Here is a 12,656-nt window from a genome sequence, read left to right on the forward strand (position 1 = left end):
GCAGGAAAAATGTAAAGAAACTTTGGATAATTTCAGCCTCTTTTCATCTGTTCATTTATATATTTTGAAGCTTTAATTTTGCTTTACTATAATAAGATTTGTATATTTGAATGCACACAGAACAAGCCAGGTTTGAGTTTGAAGACACTGAAGCCTGAATCGTGAATGAGTATGAATGGAGTTTGATGGGCAGATTTTCCTGATCAGCCTCTGCCATCAGTGTGTGAATGGATGAATGTGGCATGTAGTGTAAAAGCAGCTTTGAGTAGTGTAGAACGTATTATTTAGTAAATTATTTCTTAACAATCGACTTCTATATATATATATATATATATATCCTTAATTTTAACAACAATTAATCTTTCTGATTTTCCTTCATTTATTTCATTCTGTCATTTTTTGTAAACAGTGTGTAATGTATGTCTTAACAATAATCAACAGTTGTAGTAACAGTAAACATTTTAATGTTTATTAATTTGTCACTCCTGTTATTCATTCACAACATTCACTCAGCATGTCTTTCTTCTGAAATCAACCATCTTTCTAATTCCTTCTTAACAATATTGAAAATAAATGGCCTGGTGTACTTATTGGAGGTAGGTAGGTAGGTTTTTTAATGGTACAGTAACTTTCTGATAAATCATTAACACTCATAGCAATCAGCATATGATCAATCCCATATATCAGTGTTGCTGCTCGATTCTGATTGGTTAAGGTGGTGAGAGTAATTTCTTTAAATGTAATGATTTGAATAGAACAAAAAACAAACTGATTTCAATATGCTTTGATAATTATGATCTAAAATGACTGACTAAAATGTTATTGTTACAATTAATGTTATACTTTGATTTTTATTTCATGTTCCATTCCCCCCACACCCTTTTCCCTCCAAGTTTCTGTGACCCCACACACTTGGAAAATCACTTATCTAGAAGACTAGATAAGCACTATACAAGTCCAAGTCCATTCACCGTTTTCTTCTGAAGGATAATTCCTTGAGGATGACTGTCTCATTTAAAATGATTTCAAATATCCCTTCTACATGTGTGTGATCATGTCTCAATACCATGACGTAGCTGTTTGTCCTGGAAGCCGCAGGTGTTGGGAGTTGTTCAAAATCTTTTTCCTGCTATGAAGTCAGACCTGAGCGAGCCTGTTTTCGGGCTATGGATGACTGAATTTGGAACGTGTATGGGAAGTTTATCATTGATATCGTTTCACAACTTGAAAACAATAAAAGAAACAGTCATTGTTTCACGTCACTTCAACTTATGAAGGCGAATGAGGTCATCAAAAACCCCCTCATATATTGTCTTTGTACCATTGGCTGTCAGCTGCAGGATTGGGTACACCTCGTCTTTACAATGAGAGGGTGGGGGATTTTTTTATTGACAGTGGTTTGGATAATTTATTTTGTTTGTGTGTGAACTGTGCTGTTGACAGTGTTTTTACTGTATCAGCAGGCTTTGAAGGCGGCTTGTCTCGCCTTCTTAGAAATCAAATGAGCACTTTACAAAGGCTGATCTGCCTTATCCGCTTAGCAGCTTCTTCAATACCCACATTTATTTATTTACTTACTTATTTACTGACTTATTCATTTACTTACCTCTGTCTGGATTTGGTTGGATTCCCCCCTCCCTTACCCAAAGCCACCCCCTCCTCTTCCTCTCCCTCTCCTCAGCCTTGGCCTCGATCAGCAAGATAAGCCTTCAGAGGAGGGGAGATAACATCCATTAAAGTGGTAAAGAGGAATTATGGGGCAGCTCAGATTAATCACTGCTCGTCTTAATCGCATTCAGTGCGGACGCCGGGGTTGGCTGGAGGCCCCAGCTTTTTCCTGTGTCATACCAACAGAGAGATGCACTGAAGGTTTGTGTGTGTTTGTTTGTGTGTGTGTGTGTGTGTGTTTAGCGTGTGTGTGTATGTTTTTCTGCGTGCTGAAAAGTGCCTTGATGGGGTGGAAAGTATAAAAAGATGAAAGAGATATTTGAGAGCATCTCATAGCAGAGCCCGCCCCTCTTATATCTGACTAGAGACATCAGCACTAACCAGTGCTTGATATATAATTATTGCCGTACTTTGATCCAGGTGTAATTGTTTACTCTCGCAGGCAGCCATGTCAAAGTGCAGGAGTAAAATAAACAACCGCAGACACAAGAAAACACATTGATTTGTCATAAAAAAGAACTTAAAGTCCTGTTTAATTTATGCCGTTTTTTTGCAAAATGATCTTACAGAATCTTGAGCACATGACAAGAGCTCATTCCTCATGCACAGAAAATAACTAAACACACATGGAGATGCTGAGCTCTATAGGGAATGAAAATAGTGTCCACATGCTGAGCTCATACTTTTCATGAAATGAACTATTCTGAATTTGGATCTGCACAACCACAGTACAGTTCTCAGATTTCTTCAAATTTCCCACTTATTCCCACAGAGAAAAACAAAGAAATACTCCCTACTCACCGGGATACAAACTAAACTTACCTGTATAAGGTTATTTTAGAACAAAATAAGAAAGATCAAAAATCTCAGGTTTTCAGTCTTAAATACATAAATGCTGTACACATAGAACATAAAAACAACAAACAAGTCAGGACAAAAGCCTCAAAGTCAGATAACACTCTATCGCCACTTTGTATCTTTTCATCTGTGACATCTGTGCTCCATGTAATCAAAATCTGATCCATAATCAGCTTTTTGTTCCATTTCTGCAGCTCACACAGCTACATACTTACCACTTAATACCTCAGCACCTCGCTAATTCTTCAGAATCACCGGAGCAGCTCTTGTGTGGAGGTTCTCGAGTCTTTGAAAACAATAAGCAGAGAGAATTGGTTTGATACTGGTGGGAAGACAGTGTGAAACTGATTTGCTTGAAGGATTAGGAAGAATAGGATAAATATGGGAAAGACTGGTGATGATAATTGTGAATAAAGATCCGGAGTGGGGGAAAAATATGGAAGGATGGGTTTTCAAATTTTGAAGGAAAGAGAGATAACAGAAATACGAGTGTGAGAGAAATAAAACTAGAAAGAAATGAAAAGCTGATGCTGTAAACAAGGAGATATGAGTAGAGTCAGGAGGAAGTAGATGTCCTGGGAACAAAGCCTGAAAGGTATAGCCTATGTTTGTCCTGGGGTTTGTTTTTTGAGTTTCCACCATTGATCATAAAAATGAAGTTTCCCTTATCGATTTAACCGCTGAGATCCAGACACAGGTAACATGTTTATAGCGGACTAATGTTGTACGAATAACGCTGTTATTATTTTTCTTAAGGCGTTACTTATTACTTTCAACACCTTGTTAAACTGTGTGCACACATAACTATGGTAATTACTGAAGCTCAAAGATGAAGCAAGGTTTTACAATGCAAAGTCTAATTGACTTTTACAAGTGCTTGTTCAGGTAATAGCTGTAATTTTCACCTTGTGCTATCCTTGCACATGTTGAAAACCTGTCTGATCTCCTGCTTACATAGTCGCTTTGTGAAGTCCACAGTTAAACCTTTACATTTTATCAAGTATACATCTACTTTCTTGGCTGTACCACACTGGTGATGCCAAGCCTCCCATCCTTTCAGGTAGCGAAGACTCGGTCGCACTTTCCATTTCAGGTAGAGCGTCTGATGGGTGGTGTTAAATGGGTGAGATGTAGGACAATGTAATTAACACTAGTCCTTTAGCAGGCCCCGCCTCGCTCCGCTGGGAGTGCCCGATATAGCGCTCATTAATTCCTATTTGTGTGTAATGAGAGGGTCATGTTGGATGTAATAAATGGCTCTTTTATTTGGGCGAACGCTGCAGGGCGGCATCCTCTCCTGGCTAACAGTCTCATAAACACCCTTTAGCCGCTCTCATCAGCCTCCCTGGGTGGCGAGCAGTTACATGAACACACATTACACAACAGTGGGGGACAAAGTAAGCAGTATTAATGTGTGAGGGGAAAAACAGGTGTGATTAGAAATACTTGACTGACTCAAACATAACCCCATTGTGCCGGCCGAGAGCCAGGAATTACACCATATGCTGAGGTTTCTTCATATTCTAGTCCAAATTAAAACAGAAAAAACACAGCAGAGTTATTTTTCTATTTATCAAACAGTGTCTGACAAATACCACTGGTAATCTATCAGATTATACATAATAGATTATTCAACTTGATCTTTTGTTACATTCAAGTTAAATCAATCTTTTTAAGTAATACACTGGGAAGTACAGTCCTCACAAACTTTACTCAACTTCTAGATGTGTTGTTTTAACACACAATGTACTAACACGAGTTGACCATTCTACATTTAGATAATTCTTTCAAAATAAAATCCCCAAAAATACACATGACAATTTTGACTTATCAATCATTTCAATAATAAATCACATGATGAAACTAAATCCAAATTGATGAAATTTTCTCTTTTTGTCTCTTTGTTTAATTACGTTATATGATGAATATATTTCACAATGGCATTCTAAAGATAGAAGTCATAGAAGTACGTAGGTCAATAATTCTTAAGTCTTAATTGCAATGTGTTCCTTTGTCTTTTATTTCATAGCCATGAAATTTGGCGTTAATTGTTTTGTGCAACCACTGAATCACACCTGAGCCTTTAAGCAGATGAAATCATTTTCTTTTTTAAATTAATGCATAGTGTGTTTGAATTATCACAGTGCTACAACCTATGGTAGTATGATATCCTACAACATATAGTGACTGCTCCAAACTTCAACCAGCTTTAAAATGAGAGAGTGAAAGAGTCGCCGTCAAATGAAATCTGAAATAACATCCTAACCTAAAAGATTTGCTGGCACATTTTTATCCATAAGTTGTCCATGAGCATGAAAGCTTGTATATGATTCTGAAAGCCTGATTTCAATACAGTGAAAAGTACGCTTGGGGTAGGGAACCCGCAAGTTGGAGATGTAATCGGTTCTTATTTAGACAAAGTTATTCTTTTCACTGAATCCCTCAGGTAATTCACATCTGATGTCAGAGCAGACATATACAAGAGTCTGTTTAGTTTCACTACAGCAGCTCCATTTTTTCAGCCAGATAAAATTGAGGAACCAGTGCACTTCAGACTACTTGTAGTCAATCAAAACTTTGTTAGCAGCACATTTCAGCCCTAGTAGACATATTCCCCCGGATAAAAAAAAAATCTATGAGCATGTCTAGATGGATGGAAACCCTTTTTTTTTTTATTGGTTTAGCATTTTTTGAAGACCTGAAGTATGGTGCAGTGTGTATTACACTGTGACTCTGGGGGCTTAGAAAGGCTGGCTTTGGCCCCAGTCAGCAAAAAGCTTTTTACTGGCAGGAGAGTAAGGTGCTGATCACAATCTGCTATCTAGAAAGAATCTAGACTCAGCTTTCATAAACTGAACGAGAGTGAGGGGGTTTTAACAGAGCAGAAGGTGCTTGAGTGTCACGCTCATCGCAAACATCTCTGTCCAGCTCTGTCTTCATTGTCCTGAATTAGTCAAAGCGCCTCTCAAAGCTTTCTTGTGATTGATGGATGATGCATTCTTGCCAGGGCATTGAGGAGTGAGTTTACTCAAGTGTGTGTGTGTGTGTGTGTGTGTGTGTGTGTGTGTGTGTGTGTGTGTGTGTGTGTGTGTGTGTGTGTGTGTGTGTGTGTGTGTGTGTGTGTGTGTGTGTGTGTGTGTGTGTGTGTGTGTGTGTGTGTGTGTGTGTGTGTGTGTGTGTGTGTGTGTGTGTGTGTGTGTGTGTGTGTGTGTGTGTTAGAATAAAAAAAAATATATATATGTGGGTGAGCCATTAAGGCCAACTGGATCACTCTTTATCGTAAAACTGAGACAAAAGCCTCACAAGAAACAGGCCGGTGAATTAGTATGTGATATTTGTGGGCCCATTGGGCTATGACCAGACAACAGATTTGCCTTTTCTTCTCGCCACCAGAAGGGAGCACCACAAAAGCCTGTGAGTTCTGCTTCATTTGACCCCATGGAAAGCATATGTCCTTCCAACCCGCTTGTATTCTGCCCAGAAGATGGACTGCTTTTGGGGCCATAGAAAGCATCCCTGCCCACTTGAGTTCGTTACAATGCCTTCAAACAAAATCACTTGTCAGGGGCCTTCCCTTTTTGGGAGTTCCTCAACAACCCCCCGAACCCATTGTCACTTCAAACATGTTGCTCTGATGTTTCAGACACATTTTTCTAATGTTTTACACTCCATATAACCTGCTGTGTGTAGCAAAGCCTATTTAACTGGCTGACGTAATTGATAGTGCCCGCGACCTTGCAAGGGTCAATCTGGCAGAAAGGCCTTCGTTTCAATCAACGGCGCCACACACACACACACACACACACACACACACACACACACACAAGCAGAGTACAAAAAGAGATTCCTAAGACATTTAGGTGTCTCGTTTTACTAGGACAAATCCAACAGGAAAAAGTAAGATTATTAAGTTTGTTTTATTTTCACTTTTTTCACCACTAAAGGCAGTAGACTGTACAGATAACCATATGTAGCAGAGACACTGAGTATAAATAAGAAACTGTAAAAACGGCGCTTTTATTTTGAAAATATATTTGTAGAAACGGAACAAAGATTTTGCAACAAACCTTTTCAGAAGGTCCCCTGAAGTTCATTCTGAGTAAGTTTCAGTTGTAGAAGCTACTCAAAGTTGTAGAAATAATTCAAATATACACACGAGAAAACAAAAAGAAAACACATTTGTTGAAAGAAAATTATTTTATAACATTCTTTTTTATATATATACTGTGTCCCTTTTGATGAAACTCGAAGACACCCCTGACCAGCTTTATTAAGACCCTACAGTCTTCCCACACAAAAACACTCACACACACACACACACACACACACACACACACACACACAAACACGTGTGCACACACACACGCGCACACACGCACACACATACCATACTCACACAAGTCAACCAATCTTACGGAATGGAAACTGAGAAAATTTAATTTTAGATATGCCTCAATTTTGAACCACCTGTAATCATGTGACAGAAGACAGACGGCAAGAAACGACACACACACACACACACACGCTCAAAAGCACACACTTTTTATGACTTCAAGTGTGATGTCATAGAGAAGTGAATGTGGTCTTGGCTTATTTCTTCCTGGGCTAATATAATTTTTCCACCGGTGGAGAGTTCCCCACAAGAGCAAAGTAACTTAGCGGTGGCATGCTGCAAACACACACAGATCCCTTGTCCAGACTGGAACTGACCCTGGCAGGATCACAGCTCCCCTGTTGTTTATATCAGTGAGCAGAAGCTATCCATTACCCCGAGCAAGGTGCCTGATGCCTTTTTCCACCAGCGGTCAAAGTGATATTGGTTTCTTGTATTAGCGGAGGGAGGGAGATGAAGGAAGCTATATAGAGCATTCCAAAGTTATACTCCTAAGGTCTATGAAATCAGATGTGGGAGCAGATGGGCTTTAACTGTGGCAGAAGTCAGTCAAGTGTTTTAGGATTTGGAGAAAATATTTAAAGAACACGTAATCTTACAGCATGATATTTTGCAAATCTGAGCCAGAGGGGTTTAAATTATAGGTAAGAATGACAGTAAACAGGTAACAGGAATATTCAATGTGTGAATGTTGTGTTATAGTTCAGGTCTGTCAGTGTGCTGTTCTGTTTGGGATTAAATTGCTCAAAATCATTCCCCGGGTCTCATTCTTAGGTGTTTGCCATTAAGCTTTGCAATAGCTGTATTGCACCATCTGTCTGGTGACATGGTTAAAGCTAATCTAATATTAAGAAGTTTATATGTGTTTATTTGTACAATACAACAAAAATCATGTCATGCTGTATCGGTTTTTAGACAGGAAATACATTTTCCATGAGAAAGTTTTAAAAACTATTGAGAATTAGACCTAAACAAAATGACTTACAGCTGCAGAGTAAAGTATGTTTGTGGTTTTGGGTAATTCCAGGCACAATGCAGGTCCTTAAAGTGGGTTATGTAATCATTCAATGGTTATTACAGGGCTCTGTTAAATACTTTACTTTGATTGGTCAGTTACGCATAGCAACTGTATGCTATATCCTAGCACACTGTTGTTAGGAAGAACTAACCGTTACTATGAAGAGCACACGGTTGCTAGGAATGCTGCTCTAATCACAGACACTGGAGGTCTAACTATAATCATATCAATCGCAGAAAGAACTCGTGAACTGGAAACCGTGGTAAAAAGATGCAGAAACTGTCTGATATGACAAAGAAATCCAAACTAAACATCGTCCCTTACTTATCAGTCTTCTCAGATAAAAGGCCTTTTTTTTTTTTTTTCATAAACACAGCTTATAAATTGTTGTCAGTCTTAATGAAATTGGCACCTTCATGCACTTGTAATTTTAGTTATAGAATATATTTCATGAAGGTTTTAAGTTAAGACTGCATGCTATTATATATAAAAGTAAACCAGAAGATGGATTAGTATTTGGGATCATGTCTGCCTCCATATGGGCACACAGAGAAACAGGTCATAGAAGTAGCAGGGAGAGCTCCCTGTCTGACAGACAGAGGGGCACTTGGGAGTGGCACCATGGTAGCAAATGAATACCAGCCAAAACCTTGAGAATGTTTGTTGTTACGTGTGAGTATGTTTACCACCTACCTTCAGGCAGCCACCCGTCATTTGGAAGGTCTATTCAGGTCTATAAAACCCCCCCTTCTATTAAAATAGTAAAGGAGGTACATTTTTTATTTTTTGTGGCCTGCAGACATAAAAAGGTTTCCTATATAAGAGAGTGCCAGTGAGCTTAAGAGTGCTCTGGGTCTCCTGAAAGTCCTAGTCTAACGTCAGCTAAGGCATTTCATGGGGTGTTAACAGTGTCTTAGACACTCTGGTGGTCAGCTAGTAGCTCTGTTTTATGGAGTGTAAACCTTTGGTTCTGCATGCATCTTTTTTTAACCTTCCTCACTTTGAGTATTTCTTAACTATAATATGACCCAGGAAAACTAAAGTTTAAAGGAATATACATTATATTGTATGGTGCGCAGCGACAAAAAAACAATTGTCCTATTCCTTTATTCTGTTCCTGAATGAGTGACATGTCTTCATGTGATGGAATAGACACATGCTTGTTGGTGTTAAGATACAGTCCTGGCTGGAGGTGTTAGTGAGCCGCCCCAGGCTGCCCTCCAGCCAGCCTTCGCTTGGAATGCTATCATCACTCCAGTTCTCCACCAACCAAAATATCACCTCAGCCTGGCTCTGTGTTTGTTTACCTACCCGGCCTTTGCACAAGGCCGGAAATGTTTAACCTCTATCTGTAGTCACATAGATATGGTCAAGTTTGAGTTTTGGAGACCAGGGGTGGAGGCAACCAGGTCCTCTTTGTCCTCTAGTTCACCTCGGGATGTGGCCTGGGTCAGGGGGACATCTGTGGTCAGCGTCAGGCTGGGAGAGGTGGAGGCTGAGGATAGCTACTGTCATCAAGGGGTAAATAGAAGGAAAGAGCAGCCTGATTAGTGCTAACACAGGCCCAGAGATAAAGGGCTTGGTCTTGCTGGACCAGTAAACAACCTGTGGGGTGTCCAAATGGCCTGGGGATCAGCCTGTGGCTAAACCTGAAGACCTCTTTCAGCACCACGTCTTCTAAACACAAGATTTGAAGAACACACACATGCACACTTTGATGGGGAGGAAGTTTGGTCGCACACATTCACAATATTAGAGGCACACCTATACTCACAAATAAATTCCAAGAGTAAACAAAGGAGAGGACATCACATACACACCCTAAAATGTACACAATCTCCTCAAGCAGAAGTTGTCACCAAAGTAATTAACGTGTTTAATGGAAAGGTGGCAGACTTCACTCTGCTGGAAGGCGTTAGGGTTTTTGTTGGGGACCTCTGTCATCATCTTTGTTCTTGGACTAAAACAAACTTTGGTAGAGTTGTCAGCTGCCTGCTCAAATGTTGAATTGGGTATCTGCGAGTATGTCAGTTCACTTATCTGAGACCCTTACCATTTAGCCTCAAACATTATTGGCTTCTGGTTAATTTTGTTACATAAATACCAAAAAAACAACAGTGTGGTGCTAACAGTGAGTGTAATGTCAGTCAAAGAAAAACAAATATCAGCAATTATCAGGTGATTTTTAGTCACACTTTGATTGTCAGGGGTTATTATGTGAACACATTGGGGTATATTCATTGACTTGCTAACTTCAATTAAAGTAAGCACACTGGACTTTGTGTAGCGTTTAATTTTTGTACTGATTTGGAGCCCGGGCCATCTGTAGGAAGAGCTGAAGAGCGCCCGGTTAACACTTCAAAGCAGGTTTGAAATAAACTTCAAATCACTTGCTCTTCAATAATGTGCCTGAAACAAGAAAGCTGTGCTACGCAGCCCCTATAGCAAAATGATATCAACTAGCTCAGGTGGTGATACAGTCTTTATACACTTTCTTATACTGACACTCATCCCTAAAGGACAGTGTTTGATCCAAACCAAAGGGTACATTTTCCATAGTGAGCACAGCCTGCCCTGCTTCCCTCCTGGACACTGTAATCTTTGGTGTCTCCTCAGAGTCAGGTGTAATCAGTCACACATCCCCACATGTTTTGACACCTGTCCTGTGTGGTATAGAGGAAGTAAGCATATTACTCTGTCGACAAATCACAATCCTCTACTTCGGAAGTGCACACACAGACAATCAAACCTATCTTAACATGAAGTGAGACAGACAGGTGGATTGTCAGAAAGGGATTAAAAAAAAGAGGAAGAGTGGAAGGAATGAAGGTTCCCTTTACTTTGTGGGGTATTTTCTTTTTTTAAAGAGGGCTGGATGACTGGGGAGGCAAGTGACTGTTAATGGGAAGAAATGAACGCGCCTTACTGGTGGATGTGACAGGAAGAGACTGTTCTTAACAAGGCGTCAGAGTCACTCAGAGTTATAGATCCATCACTTCTCAGAGGCTTGGAGGAGGAGGAGGGGGAGACATTTAAGGATATTCAGAGAGGGAGAGAGTCTGTGAAGGGTAGAGAAGAAGAGGGAGAAGGAAGGATTTGACTGTGGCTGACAGCACTGCATTTAATTTGGGCTGCCAGATCCTTTTTCATTTGACTCCCTCTCAGCCAGCTTAGAGGCTGCAGAGGACTTGGAGGCGAAGGTTTGCAAGGATGTCTCAGATTAGCACTGATGTGCCACGTCACACTTTAAGTCGGCCTGTAATTCGTGTTCAACAGGGGGATACTCACACATTACACTGTGCTGTGCAGGACGTGATTAATTGACTCACACTCTAATATTGGATGTAATTTGCCCATCCTCTGATGTGAGACTGACTTTATACTAGACTTACTGTATGTTGCCATCCCAGGGATGTTATAATGGAGTCTTGGCTCAGAGCTGAGTCATTTTTAAACTGAGGATAGAAGCTCAGTGACAGAGGGAATCACTTCAGGTAGACTTTACACTTGATTTCATACAGTGTGATATGCAAAGGGTAGGTTTAATAGGCCCATGTAGTTTTAATATGTACAACTTGAAGATAAAGTTGGTTAAAAGCTGAACAATACGACTTAAGCAACTGTCTTAAGAAGTCACAGGAAATGAAGACAGGGTTTAGTCAAACTTATTTTGGATGTGTTTTTCCTTACAACTTTTCATTTAGTTGACATTGGTAAACCTGTTTTTTTTTTTTTTTTCATTCTGCTTCTCTTTTGCAGACAATGCTCTTCCTGGCTGAAGTGGAGCAAGAGGGGCAATCAGGGGAGGGAAGGAGAGAGCTGGCAGAAACCCTGCTGGCTGCCTTGACAGACAGACAGCAGCAAAGACAGACATGGAGAGACAGGTAACACAATGTACACCTGACTTTGTTACTTCCATTGGTTTGAAAAAAATATATCTGACAGATGCATGAGACAGGTAAGTCGCTCTGTGAAGCATTCAAAATAGTAACGTCCATAACACAGTGATACAAAGACAAAGATACAGTCCAACATACATTTGGAAATACCATTTTATCCAGTAATTTAGATTGTCAAATGGACAAGTTTTCTTTTCTTTACTGATGTGTCACATAATTTGGTTTAGACTGCTTAAAACTGTAGTTGTACAACATCATCACCAATGAACAAAGAGGCCAATTATTGGTGAACTTTCTTGCTTTGACGCACACAAACCACTTAATTGCTCAAATAAAACATGAGGAATCGTTACGACCAATCTTGGCCGTACAAGCCTCAGCAAAATAGCAGTGAATCTACTGGTTAATAAGTGTGATTACATCATCTAGCAGAATAGCTGTGAAGCATCACCTTAGTCCTACTTTTGTTCAGTGATCATTGAATCCTTTGGAAGAGCTGATGTGAATTCCACAGATATGCTGGTGTAGTCGCTGTTTGTTTGTGGTCCTAGGGCCTGGCAGCTATCAGAACTATCACAACGACACGTGTGTCTTGGATAAGGCCAGTCACTTCCTTCCTTTTAGATAAGGGCAGAGAGCGCACGGATTAGAACACTGGCCATTCATTCAGATAAAGAAGGGCCTCACACACACACACACACACACACACACACACACACACACACACTGCACATTGTTTTTTTAGCTGTTCATTCTCTTAGTCACTCTCCCCCCTCAGTGAGGACACACACAAACGCTGGCATGCATGTATGTACTAGCT

General features: G+C 40.1%; 1 protein-coding gene across 1 annotated transcript in view; it reads left to right on the forward strand.

The window, feature by feature from the left end:
• fto (FTO alpha-ketoglutarate dependent dioxygenase) overlaps positions 1-12,656 on the forward strand; it is a 116,076-nt gene that overhangs the window by 41,187 nt on the left and 62,233 nt on the right. Inside the window, exon 8 of the mRNA XM_020649559.3 lies at positions 11,697-11,821. Within this exon, the coding sequence (XP_020505215.2) occupies positions 11,697-11,821 (125 nt within the window). The remainder of the gene's footprint in view (positions 1-11,696; positions 11,822-12,656) is intronic.

The sequence above is a fragment of the Labrus bergylta genome, chromosome 3 (assembly GCF_963930695.1).
Source record: "Labrus bergylta chromosome 3, fLabBer1.1, whole genome shotgun sequence".
Lineage (NCBI taxonomy): Eukaryota > Metazoa > Chordata > Actinopteri > Labriformes > Labridae > Labrus > Labrus bergylta.